This window comes from Bufo gargarizans, chromosome 7 (genome assembly GCF_014858855.1).
Source record: "Bufo gargarizans isolate SCDJY-AF-19 chromosome 7, ASM1485885v1, whole genome shotgun sequence".
Classification (NCBI taxonomy): Eukaryota; Metazoa; Chordata; class Amphibia; order Anura; family Bufonidae; genus Bufo; species Bufo gargarizans.
Window position 1 is genome coordinate 152,842,341 of NC_058086.1, and position 20,291 is coordinate 152,862,631.

At 45.1% G+C, this 20,291-nt stretch overlaps 1 protein-coding gene across 1 annotated transcript; it reads left to right on the plus strand.

Moving 5' to 3' along the window:
- Positions 1-5,227: 5,227 nt before the first annotated feature.
- On the plus strand, positions 5,228-19,598 carry PRDX6 (peroxiredoxin 6). The gene is made up of 5 exons (XM_044301728.1): positions 5,228-5,386; positions 16,190-16,346; positions 17,105-17,251; positions 17,444-17,590; positions 18,827-19,598. Exons 1-5 carry the CDS (start codon positions 5,295-5,297, stop codon positions 18,956-18,958), a joined length of 675 nt encoding a protein of 224 aa, XP_044157663.1. The 5' UTR covers positions 5,228-5,294; the 3' UTR covers positions 18,959-19,598.
- Positions 19,599-20,291: the final 693 nt, after the last annotated feature.

Genomic DNA, 20,291 nt, shown 5'->3' on the forward strand with positions numbered 1-20,291 from the left:
CGCAGGCCCCATAAAAGTGAATGGGGCTGTGTGAAAATCGCATCCGCAATCAAGTGCAGATGCAGTGCGATTTTCACGCATGATTGCTAAGGAGACGAGGGATGTATGACCCGGGACCCCATTTACTTTATTATTTTCCATTATAACATAGTTATAATGGAAAATAATAGCCTTCTTTAATACAGAATGCTAAGTAAAATGTTAATTGAGGGTTAAAAAATAATAAAAACATTACTCACCTCATCCACTTGATCGCGCAGCCGGGATCCTCTTCTTTGTTCTTCTTGAAGGACCTGCGCTGACGTCAGTAAAGTATGCTAATTAGCCTCTAGGTGCAGGGGGGGTGTTGCCCCTGCTCCTAGAGGCTCCGTTCTCCCACCTCTGGCCACGCCCTGCTACACTAGAATGACAGGGCCAGGCAGCGTTGGCCTCCTACTGCCGGCCCTCTCTGCCGTGTAAATCTCGCGCCTGCACCGTCCCGTTCAGTATTCGGCGTAGATGCAGTGAGTGAAGGGCGCTTGCCGGCCTCCTCACTGCGCCAAATACTGAACGGCGCAAGATTTTCCCAGTGCACAGAGCCGGCAGGAGATTGTGAAGGCTGCCTGGCCCTGTCAATCTAGTGTAGCAGGGAGTGGCCAGAGGTGGGAGAAGGGAGCCTCTAGGAGCAGGGGTAACGCCCCCGCTGCACCTAGAGGCTAATTAGCATATAAAAGTTATATTGCTGGAGTAACGGGGGCATAGATAAAAGTAGGAGTAGGCTAGTTAGGTTTAGCTTCGACTTATCCAGGCCATTCTGAAGCTGTTTTTTCGTAACATATTGTACTTCATGACACTGGTAAAATGGAGTAAAAAAAATATCTTTTTATTTATAATTTTTTTTTAACAAATTTAACAAAAATTTGAAAAGGTTTGCAAATTTCCAAGTTTCAATTTCTCGACTTTTATAATACATAGCAATACCTCCAAAAATAGTTATTACTTTACATTCCTCATATGTCTACTTCATGTTTGGATCATTTTAGGAATGACATTTTATTTTTTGGGGACGTCACAAGGCTTAGAAGTTTAGAGGCAAACTGCTGTACGGGCACATGGCAGGGCGCAGAAGGAAGGGAACGCCATATGGTTTTTGGAAGGCAGATTTTGCTGGACTGGTTTATTTACACCATGTGCCATTTGAAGCCCCCCTGATGCAGTCCTACAGTAGAAACTCCAAAAAAGTGACCCCATTTTGCGGGATGAGATGTCGGTTTGATTGGCACTATCTTGGGGGGCATATGACATTTTGGTCGCTTGCTATTACACTTTTTGTGATGTAAGGTGATAAAAATGGCTTTTGACACCGTATTTATATTATTATTTTTTTTGCTGTGTTCACCTGAGGGGTCAGGTCATGTGTTATTTTTATAGAGCAGGTTTTTATGGACACGGCAATACCTAATATGTATACTTTTTTCAATTTAAGTTAGACACAATAATATCATTTTTAAACAAAAAAAATAATCATGTTTTAATGTCTCCATAGTCTGAGAGCCATATTTTTTTTTATTTTTTGGGGCGATTGTCCTATGTAGGGGCTCATTTTTTGTGGGATGAGATGACGGTTTGATTGGTACAATTTTAGGAGGCATATAACTTTTTGATCACTTGCTATTACACTTTTTGTGATGTAACAAAAATTGCATTTTTTTTTACAGTTTTTATTTATTTATTTTTACGGTATTTACTTGGAGGGTTAGGTCATGTGATATTTTTTATAGAGCAGGTTCTTACGAACGTGGCGATACCTAATATGTATATTTATTTATTTATTTTAACACAATAACAGCATTTTAGAATGTCTCCATAGTCTGAGAGCCATATATTTTTTTACTTTTTGGGCGATGGTCTCATGTAGGAGCTCATTTTTTGCGGGATGAGGTGCCAATTTGATTGGTACCATTTTGGTGTACATACGACTTTTTTGATCACTTTTATTACCTTTTTTGGGAAGTAAGGTGGGCAAAATTTCAATTTCATCATAGTTTTTATTTTTTATGGCGTTCACCGTGCATGGAAAGTAACATGACCGTTTCATAGATCAGGTCATTACGGATGCGGTGATAGCAAACGTGTAGTACATTTATTTATTTTAATCAGTGATAAACGTGTTATTTTATTTTTACTTTTTTTCACTTTTATTTTACCCAGACCTACTTGGTTCTCGAAGATCCAGTGGGTCTGATTTCTGTATAATACAATACAGTACACTATATAGTGTACTGTACTGTATTTCACTTTACACTTAGTCTGATCAGACTTACCATTACCATGGCAAGCCGGAAGCAGTTGCCATGGTAACCATCACCTGCTGCCACAACAGAGCAGCCCCCAACCTCCCTCTGTGATGCCGTCAAGAATCGGGGGCTGAAAAAGAGTGTCAGAAATGTGCTGACACTCTGCTAAAACCGCTCGACCATCCTGGACATGAGAGGGGCGTGCGGGATGGTCGCGCGCCCGCCCCCCCACCCTTCGGCACATAATAATGAGGGCTGCAGGGGCAGTTAAAAATTAAAATATCTGTAATTTTGAAGTTTCTGATCCCCGCGGTCAACTTCTGAAAGCGCTGCAAACTGCAGGTCTGAACTGACCTGCGGTTTGCAGTGATTGACGACCCCCCTCGGCATTGTCACAGAGTGCCTGCTGCACGGCGGTGATCGGAAATACACAGGGCATACAGGTACGCCCTGTGTCCCCAAGAGGTTAATAGGGTTAATTCTGGTGACAGAAACCCTTTAAGCTACACCTGAGACCAGAGGTGTGGTCGTACCCAGCAACAACACAGAAGAGTGAAACCAGAGAGGCTGTCAGATCACATCACATGCAGCCAGTCTCTTAGATCTTCTGACCCCTGTCACAGGAGAGACCGTGACAATCTCCCCAAAAGCCTGAACTGTTCAGAAGAAGCTCTAGTGCCCATCAGGTTGGCCAACCAGATTTTTTCTTTTTCCTGGACAACTTATCCCAAAATCACGGACAGTCAATATTTTTTACGGACAAATTGGAAAACCATAATGACTGGTAAAGATTATAAGTAATCCATGTCTACAGCTCAATATACTGATAAGAACTCATTACCAGCATTTACTGGGAGCTGTAAAAGGATGATAATTACCACCAAAGTAATCCAGTCAAGTACCTCCAGCCTCAAAAAATAAATATAAAATCAACACTTCTATTTATTTCTATAACACTTCTCGCTTATTTGTATGGACTGTCCAGAAACTTCTGGGCGGTTGGCAACCCTGGCGCCCATACATGATCTGAAGGGGTGTGACATATCACAAAAAGTGGCAGAATTTTTTTTTTAAAAAGAGGACGTACTCATGTGCTGAAAAATTCAACTACTCCCAGGGGCCAATTTCTAATAGTAAACAAGTATGGGAAGAGGGGTACGTAAATGGCTTATTTAACCCTTTACTGACCGGCAAAACGCCTTTTTACAGCAGACACTATGGGGCCTTAGGCAGAGCAGGGGTCTCCCGTACAGAGGAGCACCGGAGCTTAGCTCTGACATGTGAGCCTCGCTCCTGCTCTAACAGCCGGGCCGGCAGGAGCGCCGATCTAGGCCGCTTAAAGGGTTTCTACCACTTGCTTCTGACACATTTGGTTTTCAGACACTAGCGATCCGCTAGTGTCTGATGTACCATACAAGGTAATTATTATATTAATCCGTTCGGCCGTTTGGTTAAAAAAAGGACTTTTATATTTATTCAAATGAGCCTCTAGGTGCCATGCGGGCGTTTTTCCAGCACCTAGAGGCTCCGTCTACCTTGCTAAACTGCCGCCCAGCTCCTCGCTCCAGCACGCCCATCTTCAACTCAAATCGATCCTCCCCCTGCTTCTGCCTTCCGAAATCTCGCGCCTGCGCCGTTCGTCGCGGCATTCGGAGGCCGTGCTCAGACATTTCCACTGCGCCTGCGCCGATGACGTCGCAGGCGCGAGATTTCGGAAGGCAGAAGCAGGGGGAGGATCGATTTGAGTTGAAGATGGGCGTGCTGGAGCGAGGAGCTGGGCGGCAGTTTAGCAAGGTAGACGGAGCCTCTAGGTGCTGGAAAAACGCCCGCATGGCACCTAGAGGCTCATTTGAATAAATATAAAAGTCCTTTTTTTAACCAAACGGCCTAACGGATTAATATAATAATTAGCTTGTATGGTACATCAGACACTAGCGGATCGCTAGTGTCTGAAAACCAAATTTGTCAGAAGCAAGTGGTAGAAACCCTTTAACCTCTTCCATGCAGTAGCGCTCATGACATGTAAGTGGTACCTTGGAACCGAACCAGAGTTCGGGAAATAGTTATTTTTACAGAATAAATTAATTCATGAAGTTATTGTGCGAAGTCTGGTGAGACTTTGCGAAACAATAACTTCGCCTCATCGGAGCCAATACATTCTAATACTGTACAGAGCTCCGTACAGCATTAGAACTAAGTTTTATGCAAATCGACTTCAGATGTTGCATCCGAAGTCAATTCGCTCATCTCCAATCGCTATAATCGTACTGGCCCACAAAATAAAGTTCTCATGGTATTTACGCCAAAAAACTGAACTCCACAAAATTTTGAACGTAAAAAGTCAGTGGCAGTATTGCTGTTTTTCCCATCTCCCTCCCAGAAAGAGTTAATAAAAGTTAATCAGTAAGTTATGTGTACCCCAAAATGGCGCCATTAAAAACTATAACCTGTCCCGCAAAAAACAAGCTATCCTACAGCTACATAGAAGGAAAAAAATATTAAAAATTATAACTCTTGAAAGGCCACGATGAAAAAAGGAAGAAAACCGCTTGGTCAGAAAGGACCAAAACAGGCTGGTCACTAAGGGGTTCAAGGACACCGAAAGCAAACGGTTTTCAGCTGCTGATCTGCCATGTGTGAACACAGCCTGACCACCGTTTTCATCAACCTGACCCCTGGCAGCACACCCATTACCAAGCAGCTGCTCATGTTCCAGACGAGCTTCCATCACTCGGGGGATGACATCCTGTCACATTGGACCAAACTACCTCAGAGCCGCACTGACAGCACGCGTGACGTCACCGCCAGCGCAGAAAAGGCGCCAGTCTGCCCCGTCTCCACCAGCCAATCATCGCTCTTGCCAATAGCAGTAGAACCACGCCCACACTGATAAGCCTATGTAAAAAAAACAACACTGCCGTCTAATTTGCATAAACACACGCCCATCTCTATATATATGCCGCCTCCTCCCCTCAGTCGACACTTGGCTGCCCGCTGTCACCCTGACCTGTCCTCACCATGCCCGGCCTGCTGCTCGGCGATGTCTTTCCGGATTTCGAAGCCGATACAACTATCGGCAAAATCCGCTTCCATGAGTTCCTGGGAGACAAGTAAGTGTGTGGCGAGAACAAGTTAATGGGCCGTGACACGTGGTGGATGCTGAGAGCTGGATGGGGCGCGTTTCTCATGCGGTTTTTAGGGGAGATGTTTCGGATGGCTTGTCCTTATATTCACGGTACTAGGGTGTGGGTAGTGGTGTTATGTATAATGGAAACCGCACCTGCTGGGTGTGAGTGTAGTTCCTGCTGACACTGATTACTTAACGCACCATGTAGATGGGCCTCTAGGCTGGGTGCCAGTCTCCACCTGTGGTAGGTGCATCTTTCATGGCTGGACTCTGGGGTGGCAGTTTGACACTGTTCCTTCCTGCTGATGGCACAAGGATAGCCAAGTGCACTGAACAGAGCAGCCCCACTATTTATGGGACCCTGGTGGTATATCGCTAGGATACGTCCTCAGGTTTGGGTAGGGGCAGGTCTCCCCTCTCTCCTGCTCCTATCTCCATAATGGGGCCTCCAAAGTGAAGAACTGTGCATGAGCAGCGTACTCTATTCACTTATATACGACTTCCCAAAAAATAGCTGAGTGAGTGCATTTGGGTATTTTTGGAAGTCCCATAGTGGTGAATGGTGAGCATACTGCGCAAGCTTGACCGCTGTTCGTTCACTTCTATGGGAGTTCTCAAAATAGCAGAGCGCTGGCTTGGCGATCACTGGCAGGTCCATACAGGTGTACAGAGGGTGGCTATGCTTGTGCACTTTGCCCTCCCTTCACTGCCATGGGATTCCCATAGAAGTGAATGGAGAGCATACTGCGCATGTGCAGTGGGACCCATTCTGGAGATGGAGTGATTTGTCTGTATCTGACTGATGGCATATCCTAGCAATATAACCCTTACAGGGGGAAATTATTATAACTCTGCATCTACTTCTGGTACTTGTTAATGTAAGGTTCCTTGTAACACCCTTCATTAGAGGACTGTCCTTGTAAGTAAAAAAAAAAAAATTGCAGTAATGCCGCTTAGGTCATTCTGACTTGTTTTGCGGATCTGCAAAACAAGGACACTGGCACTGTGCGTTCCGCATTTTGTCCATTGTCTGCAATTGTGGACAAGAATAGGACATGTTCTATTTTTTTTGGGGGAATGGAAGTGCGGGTCTGCCTTTCCGGAGTCGGGCCGCACATTATGCGTCCCCGTGGAAATGAATGGGTCCGCAATTCCGTTCCGCAAAATGCAGAACGAAATTGCGGACGTGTGAATGGGGCCTACGGATGACGTCCGTATTTTGCAGAACGGAACAGCTGGCACCTAATAGGACAATCCTATCCTTGTCCGTAATGCGGACAATAATAGGACATGTTCTAATACGTTGGTGTTCATGAGCCCTAATGAGGAGAGGCGCAGCTCCTGCAGGGTCCCTGCGCAGTTTAATGTTGGGGGCTACACGGTGCCATCTGTCGAACGACATTAGAACTAGTGGTTGTCCATGGTGTTGCAGCGTTATACACAACATACTGCGACACGGAAGTTGCAGAATATCCAGACCTGATGGATCTTGCGCCACGAGTTGCGTGTAACTTTTTTACTCCACAGACTTTAATGTAAGTCGCACATGACACGAGTCTCGCCTGCAACATGGTTGTGTTTACTGCTCTCAAATGGCCAAAGTTGCAGATAAGTTGTGTGGCACATGTCGGTCTAGGGCTACACAGAGGGAGGCAAAGATGGCACCACATCTGTCCACAGGCTGCACGTGGTATTGCAGCTCAGCCATATTATGGGTCAGACTGGCGTTTTAAGGTCCTTAGGTGCTTAAATTCAGGCACACAGGCTTTTAAAAAGTGGCAAAATGGTGGCGTGCAACTTTTTCAAAAAATTTTTTTAACGCACTAGAGACTGGCATATGGCATCATGATTGAGACGTCTTCAGTAGAGCTGAGCTGCTGTTGCTATTCCTCTATAGCCAGAACTATGGCGCACAAGGGAACACGTTTCTGCTTTCTTCATGGTCATCTGCAATTCCTGTGCCTCGGGTGCAGTGGCTGATGGCGGGGGGGGCCTGTGTGTGGATCACGGGCATGAAGTGGCAGCTTCATAGTAATGCCAGTACCGCAGTGGTATTTGGGTAATGTGTTGGCAGACTGCTCTTATGTAACCGGTTACACAATCCAGAGGAGGGGAGTAAGTAAATACTTCTTTCAAGTCTCTGGAATTTCCATATATATTTTTTTTTTTGTCAACTCTTTATTCTGCGTCTGTGCCTCGCTGTAAGGCTACTTTCACACTTGCGGCAGTGGGATCCGGCGGGCAGTTCCGTCCTGGCCGCCCGATCTGCCGCTCACAAAGCATTTGTGAGACTAATGTGGATCCGTCTCACAAATGCATTGCAAGGACAGATCTGCTTGTCATGCAGACAGACGGATCCGTCTTGTATCCTTTTTTTCTTCACATTTTTACCGGTCTGCGCAGGCCGGAAGGACTGATCCGGTATTTTGAATGCCAGATCAGGCACTAATACATTCTTATGGGGAAAAAATTCAGGCAAGTCTTCAGTTTTTTTTCCGCCAGAGATAAAACCGTAGCACTGCTGAACTGAAGACTTCCTGATGCATCCTGAACAGATTACACTCCATTCAGAATGCATGGGGATATGCCTGATCAGTGCTTTAGTGGTATTGAGCCTCCGTTGGCGGACTGGCCATAGACTCTAGGGAAATTTCCCATTGGGCTGATGCCCAGGGGGCCACCCAAGCCCTTCTCTTGGCTGCCAGACAGATACATAAAGATCTGATGGTCTCAGGATTAATTAGGCTACTTTCACACTTGTGGCAGTGATCTGGCAGGCAGTTCTGTTGCTGATCTGTCAAAACGATCTGGCACTAATACATTCCTATGGAAAAAAAATGCTGTATTTCGACTTTCAGGCAAGTGTTCTGTTTTTTTGGGCTGGAGATGGGGCAGAAGCGGAGGACCTGGGCGGATAAAGGGTGAGTAGACGGAGCCTCTAGGTGCTGATTCTACGCCCACATAGCACCTAGAGGCTCATTAGCATATTGTAAAAGTGTGTATTTTAGCAGAACAGCTGCAGGGAGAAAGGTAAAAACATACTGTTATGTAGTGCTGACATGGGCACATCGCTAATGTCAGTCGGCTACATAACGGTATTTCTGGTGGTAGAAACCCTTTAAGATGAAGCCATTTTTGACCTTTTTTTTAAAGGGGTTTTTCCAGTTACACAAAGTAAAGACCTGCATTATATAAATCGGCTGAATTTGTAAATGCATTTTGGTTCCTTCATCGTGATTGCGATCTGTGACCCACACCCTGTGATTACATCCCAGCATAACACTCAAGGGAGTGTCTGCAGCGTCTGGTCTCTTTCCCATGCCAGCTTGAACATCACTGATCCAAACAGGGTCGGGCAGCCTTATTAGTATTCGCTTCAGTACAGTAAATGCTAATGAAGCTGGGTTGGGGAGAGGGCCTACTTCAGCATATAGAATTTTACTAAAACTGTTTAACAGGTCTTCCTCAGGATTTGAACCCCAGACCTCTGTATGGCAGGCAGAAACATTACCATTACACCACAGACTTGCTCTGTTGGAAGGGCTGAATTTTATGTGCTTAAAAAGCTATCTTCCCCATGAAAGGAGGTTGTTCCCCTTTTTTTACCTTCTTGGGACAGAAAACTGCTTAAAAAGGTCCCTCTACCCTTCAGTGTTCCTGTGCCTACAGACGATGGACATGGAGGGTCCCTGCTCTAAGGATGAAGTTAAAATATATATTCTCTATCTATATCTCCTACAAGAGACTTCAAGGGCCAAAGGTGGTACTAGGATCAGGGGGTGTCCAATTAATATTTACCATATGTCCACTTCATGTTGGCATCATTGTTCAGTGTCGTTTTTATTTTTTTTGAGAAGTGGAAGTTCAAGTTTTCTACCATAAAAACTTTCCCTAAATAAAAGTATATTATAAAAATGTTCCCTGTCATTGTCCCTACACATTAGCAAAAAAAAGGCAGTTACACTTTTAGGGTCCATTCACAAGTCTGTAATTTGGGTCCGCATTCGTTCTGCAATTTGCAGACCCATTCACTGTCAAGAGGGCTAGAACAGATGCGAAATCCGCATTTTTGTAATCCGCATCAGTGTTTTTTTTTTTTTTTTTTCGGAATCTGCAATTCTCTTACTGGAAAAAAATAGAACGTGTCCTATTGTCTGCAATTTAAGACCAGAAAAGGCATTTTCTATTAAGTGTCTGTGGTGCGGTTCGTAAGTTGCAAATTGCACATTGCAGATGTCCATGTTTTGCGGATCCGCATAACCCTTACGGACATGTGAATGGACCTTAAGGGTGTTTTGCAGACCATACATGGCCGGCACTATATAGAAAATTCCTAGTCTTGTCTGCTATTGCTTTATTCTTTATTTTATTTTCTGCAGTGGAACGAAAACAGCACACGGTGTTGCAGGATTAGCAGCAATTTTATTCCGTTCTGAAGTGGCTTTGAGTGTTCTGTATATTAGAACCCCTCATGATTTGCCTTTTTTTTTTTTTTTTTTTTTAATTGCACCCTTAAAGGGTTTCTACCACCAGATTTGGTCCTACTTAGGCTACTTTCACACTAGCGTTCGTCGGTCCGCTCGTGAGCTCCGTTTGAAGGAGCTCACGAGCGGACCCGAACACCTCCGTCCAGCCCTGATGCAGTCTGAATGGAGTGGATCCGCTCAGACTGCATCAGTCTGGCGGCGTTCAGCCTCCGCACGGACAGGCGGACAGCTGAACGCTGCTTGCAGCGTTCAGCTGTCCGCCTGGCTGTGCGGAGGCGAGCGGATCCGTTCAGACTTACAATGTAAGTCAATGGGAACGGATCCGCTTGAAGAGGTCACCATATGGCTCAATCTTCAAGTGGATCCGTCCCCCATTGACTTTACATTGAAAGTCTGAACTGATCCGCTCAGGCATCTTGCGCACTTAGAAATTTTTCTAAGTTATTAATGCAGACGGATCCGTACTGAACGGAGCCTCCGTCTGCATTAATATGATCGGATCCGTTCAGAACGGATCCGATCAAGCGCTAGTGTGAAAGTAGCCTTAGCTGACTGACACTAGCGATGTGCTAGTGTCAGCAGTCCATAACAGTGTTCTTACTTATCTGTCTGCTGCTGTTCACCTTAAAAACGTACTTTTATAGATATGCTAATGAGCCCCTAGGTGCTATGTGGGCGTCATTAGCACCTAGAGGGGTCCGTCCACTAACCATTTATGGCGCCCATCGCGTCACTCCAGCCCGCCCCGCTCCTGTTTGACTTGAAACTTCTCAGTATCTCGTACTAATGCCTGCGCCGTGCGCTTCTGTATTCTCCTGGCGCCGGCTTCCTCTCTGCGCCAACTGTTACAGTGCGGAAGCCGGCACCAGGAGCGCAGCACTCACTCACTGCGCCTGCGCCGAATACAGAAGCACACTGCGTGGGAATTGGTACGAGATACTGAGAAGTTTCAAGTCAATCAACAGGAGCGGGGCAGGCTGGAGGGACGCGATGGGCGGCTGAAATGGTTAGTGGACTGAGCCCTCTAGGTGCTAATGACGCCCACATAGCACCTAGAGGCTCATTAGCATATCTATAAGTACGTTTTTAAGGTGAACGGCAGCAGACAGATAAGTAAAAACACTGTTATGGACTGCTGACACTAGCACATCGCTGGTGTCAGTCAGCTAAATAGGACCAAATCTGGTGGTAGAAACCCTTTAAAAAAAAAATAAAAAATTGTCAAAATTGCTTTTAGGAAGTTTAACACTTTAGGCCTCATGCAAACGACCATTTTGCATTAATTCCTGTGAAACACCTAAACAATAACTTTATTCTGCAGGTTTACCCCCCCAAGGTAATAGTGATATTGCCAAGTCCTACTTGGGGACTTGTAAGAAACAGTGGTTTGCTCGTTGGTACAAAAATTGCAGTAGTCATCTACTATTGTGGTGTATTGTACTTGTACAATGACACTTGGCCCTATCAGACCCTGCCTCTGACTGCATAGCAACAATTGGGAACCTGTGATTGCGTCCCTTTATAAACTTAGATGCCACAGTCTCTTCTGACTGTGGCATCTAAGGGGTTAAATGTCCAGTATCGGGGCTAGAGCCAATCTCTGCTGTTACAGCAGGGTGTCATCTGTATGTTACTGTTGGCACCAATTGCTGAGGGTAGTGAATATATGGCATGGTGCCAAAATATGCTTGCCAAGCAGGAACCGAGGATTAACCCTGTGTTATCTGCAGTTTTTATGAAAGACTGTCAGCATGCAGAGCATCCTGTAGACCAGGGTAGGCAACCTCTGGCACTCCAGCTGTTGTGAAACTGCAACTCCCAGCATCAATACTTGCTCTGCTCTTCTAAGAACTCTCATAGAAATGAATGGAGCATGCTGGGAACTGTAGTTTCACAACAGCTGCAGAGCCGAAGGTTCCTGATCCCTCCTGTAGACCAACACAGCCTAGGTGCTTTAATAACCTAGCTTCTCAGTATAAATCTTGGTTGGGCTACTTTCACACTAAGCGGCACAGGACCTCCGGCAGGCTGTTCCGTCGGGTGAACAGCCTGCCGGATCAGTCCTGCCGCTAGTGACCGTGTGCCTCCAGACTGCCGCTCTGTCCGCATTGACCATAATGGGGGCGGAGGACCGGCGAGAGGCTGCCAGAATAAATGTCGAACTGTGTCTTAGTTTTATTCCGGCAACCTCTCGCCAGTGCCTCTGTGGGAACTCCGCCCTGACCCAATTGTAGACGATGGTGACTGAGTGGTAGTCCGGGGGCACATGGTCGCTAGTGGCAGGATGGATCTGTCAGGCTGTTCACCCGACGGAATTGTTTTGCTCTAAAGTAGAACTGTCTGCACTGCCAGAGCTGACCCACATATGGACTTTATACCAGGGCAGTGGAGCGTGCCAACGTCACACCCCTGCTTTAGACGGGACATTAGTCAGCAAATTATTGAAACTTTTGTCTGTATCTGTATCTAATCGAATGCCTTTGAGTAATTGTGCTAGATCTGACCGCCACCGCTGTAGCAAAATATCGAGCATTTTGGTTCATACACAGCTGGATCCAACACACGTCTTACTTTTAGAGATTCTCCCCGTGAAGTATTGCTTGTAGAGGATATCAGTGGTGTTCCAGGAGATACTGGAGGCCACCTTTAACCGCCTCCGGACCACCTAACACAGATGTGCGGTCCGGAGGCGGCAGCCCTGCGCAGTGACGCATATACGTGTCATCTCGCGAGGGCCGAGATTTCCTGTGAACGCGCGCTCACAGGAACAGAAGGTAAGAGAGTGGATCTCCAGCCAGCGGCGATCGCTCGCTAGCAGGCTGGAGATGTGATTTATTTATTTATTTATTTTTTTTAACCCCTAACAGGTATATTAGACGCTGTTTTGATAACAGCGTCTAATATACCTGCTACCTGGTCCTCTGGTGGTCCCTTTTGTTTGGATCGACCACCAGAGGACACAGGCAGCTCAGTAAAGTCGCACCAAACACCACACTACACTAAACCCCCCCCCCCCCCCCCCCCGGTCACTTTTTAACCCCTTATGAACCCCTGATCACCCCATATAAACTCCCTGATCACCCCCCTGTCATTGATCACCCCCCTGTCAGGCTCCATTCAGACGTCCGTATGATTTTTACGGATCCACGGATACATGGATCAGATCCGCAAAACGCATACGGACGTCTGAATGGAGCCTTACAGGGGGTGATCACGCATATAGACTTCCTGATCACTTCCCTGTCATTGATCACCCCCCTGTAAGGCTCCATTCAGACGTCCGCATGTGTTTTGCGGATCCGATCCATGGATCCGTAAAAAATCATACGGACGTCTGAATGGAGCCTTACCAGGGGGGTGATCAGGGAGTCTATATGGGTGATCACCCCCCTGTCATTGATCACCCCTCCTGTAAGTCTCCATTCAGACATTTTTAATTTTATTTTTTTTGGCCCAAGTTAGCGGAAATATATATTTTTTTTGTTTGTTTTTTTCTTACAAAGTCTCATATTCCACTAACTTGTGTCAAAAAATAAAATCTCACATGAACTCACCATACCCCTCACGGAATCCAAATGCGTAAAATTTTTTAGACATTTATATTCCAGACTTCTTCTCGCGCTTTAGGGCCCCTAAAAAGCAAGGGCAGTATAAATACCCCACATGTGACCCCATTTCGGAAAGAAGACACCCCAAGGTATTCCGTGAGGGGCATATTGAGTCCATGAAAGATTGAAATAGATTTTTTTTTTTTTTGTTTTTTTCTCACAATTTCCGCTAACTTGTGCCAAAAAAAAGAAATATTTCTATGAACTCGCCAGGCCCCTCATTGAATACCTTGGGGTGTCTTCTTTCCAAAGTGGGGTCACATGTGGGGTATTTATACTGCCCTGGCTTTTTAGGGGCCCGAAAGTATGAGAAGTCTGGGATCCAAATGTCTAAAAATGCCCTCCTAAAAGGAATTTGGGCACCTTTGTGCATCTAGGCTGCAAAAAAGTGTGACAGATCTGGTATCGCCGTACTCAGGAGAAGTTGGGCAATGTGTTTTGGGGTGTCATTTTAGATATACCCATGCTGGGTGAGAAAAATATCTTGGTCAAATGCCAACTTTGTATAAAGAAATTGGAAAAGTTGTCTTTTGCCGAGATATTTTTCTCACCCAGCATGGGTATATGTAAAATGGCACCCCAAAACACATTCCCCAACTTCTCCTGAGTACGGCGATACCAGATGTGTGACACTTTTTTGCTGCCAAGGTGGGCAAAGGGGCCCACATTCCAAAGTGCACCTTTCGGATTTCGCAGGCCATTTTTTACACATTTTGATTGCAAAGTACTTCTCACACATATGGGCCCCTAAATTGCCAGGGCAGTATAACTACCCCACAAGTGACCCCATTTTGGAAAGAAGACACCCCAAGGTATTCCGTGAGGGGCATGGCGAGTTCCTAGAATTTTTTATTTTTTGTCGCAAGTTAGTGGAATATGAGACTTTGTAAGAAAAATAAAAAGAAAAATCATCATTTTCCGCTAATTTGTGACAAAAAATAAAAAAGTTCTATGAACTCACTATGCCCATCAGCGAATACCTTAGGGTGTCTACTTTCCGAAATGGGGTCATTTGTGGGGGTTTTCTACTGTCTGGGCATTGTAGAACCTCAGGAAACATGACAGGTGCTCAGAAAGTCAGCTGCTTCAAAAAGCGGAAATTCACATAACTTTTACTCAAACCATTTATTTATTTTTTTAATCAAAGACATGTAGAACAATAAATTTAGCGAAAAATTTATATATGGATGTAATTTTTTTTGCAAAATTTTACAGCTGAAAGTGTCATTTTTTTGTAAAAAAACTGTTAAATTTCGATTAATAACAAAAAAAGTAAAAATGTCAGCAGCAATGAAATACCACCAAATGAAAGCTCTTAGTGAGAAAAAAAGGAGGTAAAATTCATTTGGGTGGTAAGTTGCATGACCGAGCAATAAATGGTGAAAGTAGTGTAGTGCAGAAGTGTAAAAAGTGGCCTGGTCATTAAGGGGGTTTTAGCTAGCGGGGTTGAAGTGGTTAAAGGGTTTCTACCACTTGCAGATCGCATATTTGGTGATCAGACACTAGCGATCCGCTAGTGTCTGATGTAGCTTACAAGCTAATTATTACCTTAATCCGTTCGGCCCATACCTCAAAAAAAGCACTTATATCTTTATGCAAATGAGCCTCTAGGTGCTATGCAGGCGTTTTTCCAGCACCTAGAGGCTCCGTCTACCTTTCAGTTTGCCGCCCAGCGCCTCGCTCCAGCACGCCCATCTCTTACCGTATTCGATCCTCCCCCTGCTTCAGCCTTCAGAAATCCCGCGCCTGCGCCGTTCGTCGCGGCATTCGGAGGCATTCGGCGCAGGCGCAGTCAATGTCTGTCCGCTCCGTGCTCAGACATTTCCACTGCGCCTGCGCCGATGTCATCGGCGCAGGCGCAGTGGAAATGTCTGAGCACGGAGCGGTCAGACATTGACTGCGCCTGCGCCGAATGCCGCGACGAACGGCGCAGGCGCGGGATTTCTGAAGGCTGAAGCAGGGGGAGGATCGAATACGGTAAGAGATGGGCGTGCTGGAGCGAGGCGCTGGGCGGCAAACTGAAAGGTAGACGGAGCCTCTAGGTGCTGGAAAAACGCCTGCATAGCACCTAGAGGCTCATTTGCATAAAGATATAAGTGCTTTTTTTGAGGTATGGGCCGAACGGATTAAGGTAATAATTAGCTTGTAAGCTACATCAGACACTAGCGGATCGCTAGTGTCTGATCACCAAATATGCGATCTGCAAGTGGTAGAAACCCTTTAAAGAAGCCTGCCATTGCGTGTAGAGCCTTTCTGCACAATGGCATTCTGACCTGATTTAATCCAGGTACTACACGTGATCTTAGTTTAGGCCTGTTTCACACTTGCTTTCTGGTTTTGAGATCTGGCTGAGGATCTCAAAATCAAATTTAAACTGATCCGTGCCGTTTAATCCAGATGCTTTTGTTTCGGCCAGATCCGGTTGTATTAAATCTAAACTGAATAAACCAGATCTGGTATGTAAGTCAGCTGTTTTGTGTCCAGTCCAAAAAACGCAATGGAATGCATCTTGATCAGTTTTGTCCCTACTGACAATATATGGGGACAAAACTGATCCATTTTAGGCTACTTTCACACTCGTGTTTTGGCTCTTAGTTTCTGAGATCTGTTCAGGGCTCACAATCAGTCCAAAACGGATCTGTTTTGCCCTAATGCTCCCAGTTCATTTGTAACTTTATTTAATTTTTTCAGATGGGGTATTCTTTTCTCACATCCAAGAGATTATACGCCAGTGTGTACCACAGAGCTGGGAAGAGCAGTGAAGTTGGAACCAGAATTCAGAAAAAGAAATGTCTGCATGATTGCTCTGTCCATAGATTCTGTGCCGGATCATCTGGGCTGGAGCAAGGTAAATGCTGAGCAGGTCTTTGCTGTGATGAGGAAATCCTAGAATATTTAGAGCTTGGAAGGATGAAAGGTAGATAAGTAGACTGGGAACGGTTAGTGGCCATGGCTCCCCTCATCAGTCCTTGACATGCATGATGCCTCCTGTGTTCCAGAAGATGTGAACTGCCTCCTATTCATGGAGATGGTGAGTACTGTATGGCCGCTTAGTTTGCAGGTGGCAGATTTGGCCAATAGGATGTTCATTCCATGCTACCATTTCAGGTGTTGTAGTCAACTATCTGTACCTTGCTGTGTAAGGCAGAAGACAAAGTTCTTCTAAGGCCACATTTGCACAACAGTGCATTTTGTGGATCTGCACAATACAGATGCTGGCCTATGCCCCTTTCTGTGGGCCCTGTTCTAGAAATGCCTATATTGTCCTAGTCTCGTCTGTTTTGCAGACATGTTCTGTAATTGGCAGAATGGGTGCATGGATGTGGACAGCATATGGTTGACTGTTGCTGTCTGCATTTTTGGGGCCCCATAGAAATAAATGGATCTGCAAAGATTTCTAGAGGAGTATGGGGGAAAAAATGGTGGCATGCACATGGCTGGGATCTGTCTTTCAGATCTGCAATTTGCGGACTGCAAAGCAGATAAGCTTGTGTGCACTAGCTCTAAAGATGAGGGTTGGTAGAGATGGCTAACCACTATCTAAAATGTATGACCATGTCAACAGTTGACATTGCTTAAATGGCTTGCATCTGGCTTCTCCTACAGGACATAAATTCCTACAACTGTGATGAGCCCACCGAGACACTACCCTTTCCAATTATTGCAGACCCCAAAAGGGACCTTGCTGTAAAACTGGGTATGCTGGATCCTGATGAGAAGGACAGTGATGGGATGCCAGTGACTGCCCGATGTGTGAGTATCTGTTTACATTTAGGGGGAACCGAGATTTCGAACAAGTAGCAGTAATGAGATTCTAACAATGACACTGGGTGACAGTCGTGATGTAGACAAAGAAACATGCCTTTCATTTCTTCACTTTTTCACATCAGGTGGGGTCTGTATATAATTGACTGACTAAGATCCTTTTTTTCTTTTGTCTTTTAGGTGTTCATTATTGGCCCAGATAAGAAAATGAAGCTGTCCATCTTGTATCCAGCAACCACCGGTAGAAACTTTGATGAGATCTTGAGGGTTTTGGATTCCCTTCAGCTAACAGCAAAACACAATGTTGCAACTCCTGTAGACTGGAAGGTAATGGGGGATAAGTGACAGACTGTAGGGGTGGTCTGAGTCTACCCCATGCTATCCCAAAATTGATGGATTCCAGAGACCACCTCTGAATGAAGCAGTAGTATGCAGGTTGGTTTGGTCCACTGCTGCACTCATTTCTAGGTGGCTATTTTAGAAGGTGCCCTGTCAACCCCTTAGAAGTGAATGAACTGTTGGACACAGCCTCTGGTGTTTCTGAATACTTTAGCTGTGTTTTATTTCAGATAAAAAAAGTGAACTCCAGACATTTGTGGGAATAGCAGTACTACGATGGAGGCACTTCATGTGTGATGGAGATAACTTAAAGGATAACTGTCACACTAAGACCCTAACTTCAATTTCCATATATGTAGTTACTAATAATGATATTCCAGAATCAGTTACTATTAGACTGACTTACCCCATATTTAATAAGATTCAGCCCTTAGCAACCAGTCTGCATAAAACTGCAATTTCACTATTCAGTTAAGATGGCCACCACTGCCCTCACCCTGAGGCTAATCCTGCCTGCCCTCACTAGCCAGTAACAATAGCCCCCCACAAGTGTCAGTAACCAGAGCCCTCACCTAAAGGGTTAATCTCCTGCAGCACAACGGGCCCTCTTACCACATGTTGCTTTCATTTATACACTGAGCAGATGGCAGATCTCCCTTCCCTGCTCTGCTTCCACTCTGCATTGTCCCAGTCTGCTGAGTAAGGGAGCGTCTGCCAAGCGTAGGGACAGGGAGTAGTGCACACAGCCCAGGCACTGTTATCAGCTGCTGGGGAGGACCTGGCTTTAATCATTTACTTACTGACAGCCAGGGACTGTAAGTAATGTGACCTTGCACATTGCGTGCTTCTGAGTCCTCCATCCTTCAACACATAGACAGACCATGCCTAGCAACCCTATTTTAAGCAGAGGTAAAAGTAGGCAGTACAGGGAACAAAACTGTGGAATTAAGGGGTAATTGAATACACAGTGAAAAGTTGAAATGGGGCCACCAAGGAGATATTAATCACTACCATCCAATACTCCAAAAAAAGACAGTTATACTTTAAGATCAGCTTTATTATAAAACCATACTTACTCACTGGGATAACCTGGTCACGAAGGGGTTTCCACCGCACGCCCCAACTTTGGCACAGAAGTCCTAGTTAACAGTCTGTCTGGTAAATCAACAGCCTGTGTGCAAAGCCTAATCCACTTAATCTGCTTTTCTCACCACTTTCTACTAGCCTGGCGACAGAGTTATGGTTCCTCCAAATGTTCCTGAGGACGAAGCGAGCAAGATCTTCACCTGCGGCATTGACACCAAAGAATTACCTTCTGGGAAGAAATACCTGAGATATACCGCACAACCAAAGTAGATTTCTTCTGCCAAGGAAGAGGCTTCCCTGTGCTTTTGCAGATGCGATCTAATTGTCCTCTTGTGAACAACCAAAGGAATGTCCTGTCTGAGTGCAGATCACACCACAGTCCTCATTAGAGGCTAAGTTCTACTGCACACTTCTTAAATTCTCTAATCCCTGTTATGAGAAGGATTCTATTTTTCAAGCATTATAATAGATTTTTTTTTTTTTTGGCCAAATGTTTGCACTTGAGCCACCTCATACCCCCCAAAAAGTCTCTGGGGGTGGGGAGGTCTTTCCTCATCAGCCGTATGGTAAGAACACCGTGCCTTTCTCGCTACAATGTAATTGCAAGATGTTTTTCCCAAGAAGTCTTGTCCTGATGACCTTTATCATTGTGAGCTGGCTGCAATATAGTTTAATAAATTCACTTGTGAAGTACACATGGATGTGAGTTGTTAAATTTCCAGTAAATGTGAACTGTCTCCACGATTCAGGGCTGTGGAGTCAAGGCTACTCAATGTGTAGCTGTTTCATGCCTTCAAAGATATCCTTGAACAGATGTAACATGGCCGCATATGTGACACCCAGGCTTCTGCATAATTTTTTTTTTGCCAATCTGCTCATAAAAATAAAATTCTGACAATTGATATTCTCATTCTGAAGTCAGTTCACTTTTTTAATGTGAGTATTATGGGAACTTTATTTTTTAATATGGAAGTGCATGTAAAGTATCCCCCATACCAACACTCAGCTTTGCTAAGGACAATCTGTATTCAGACAAAGCTTAAAGGGGTATTCCGGTAAAGTAACCTTTTTTTGAAAAACTGCATTAAGGCTGCAAGCAGTGACCCACCCAGAACCCATACCTGTACATATAACCCGAGTTTCAATTTACCTTGCAATCAATTTGTTTAGCTCCTGTGGGAGTCTGCAACACAGAATCATGGCGCCTGATCGTCCCTAACAAAATTCAAAGACTACAACACCCACAATCCCCTAGCTTGCCTGCTGTGAGTTTGTGTTCGTTCATGAGTGATGTTTGATTGGCTGCCTGATATACAGTCCGGTCACGCCCCTCTATGCAGTAATCACCAGCATACTAACACGCCCTTGTTTCACAAGACCTTTAGCTAGAGAAGTGATGGCAACACACGGAGCATGCTCGACCTAACAAAGGCTCAGAACTACAGGTTGATGCCATGGTAATTTATGATGGAACAGTGGGTAGCAGAGGAATAAAACTACTCTTATGACTACTGAACAGTAAATGTGAAATTTACATTAGGTAATTTATTGATGGATAGGTCTGAAACATAAGTTATATTTATAGTAGCCAGTATGGATGGGC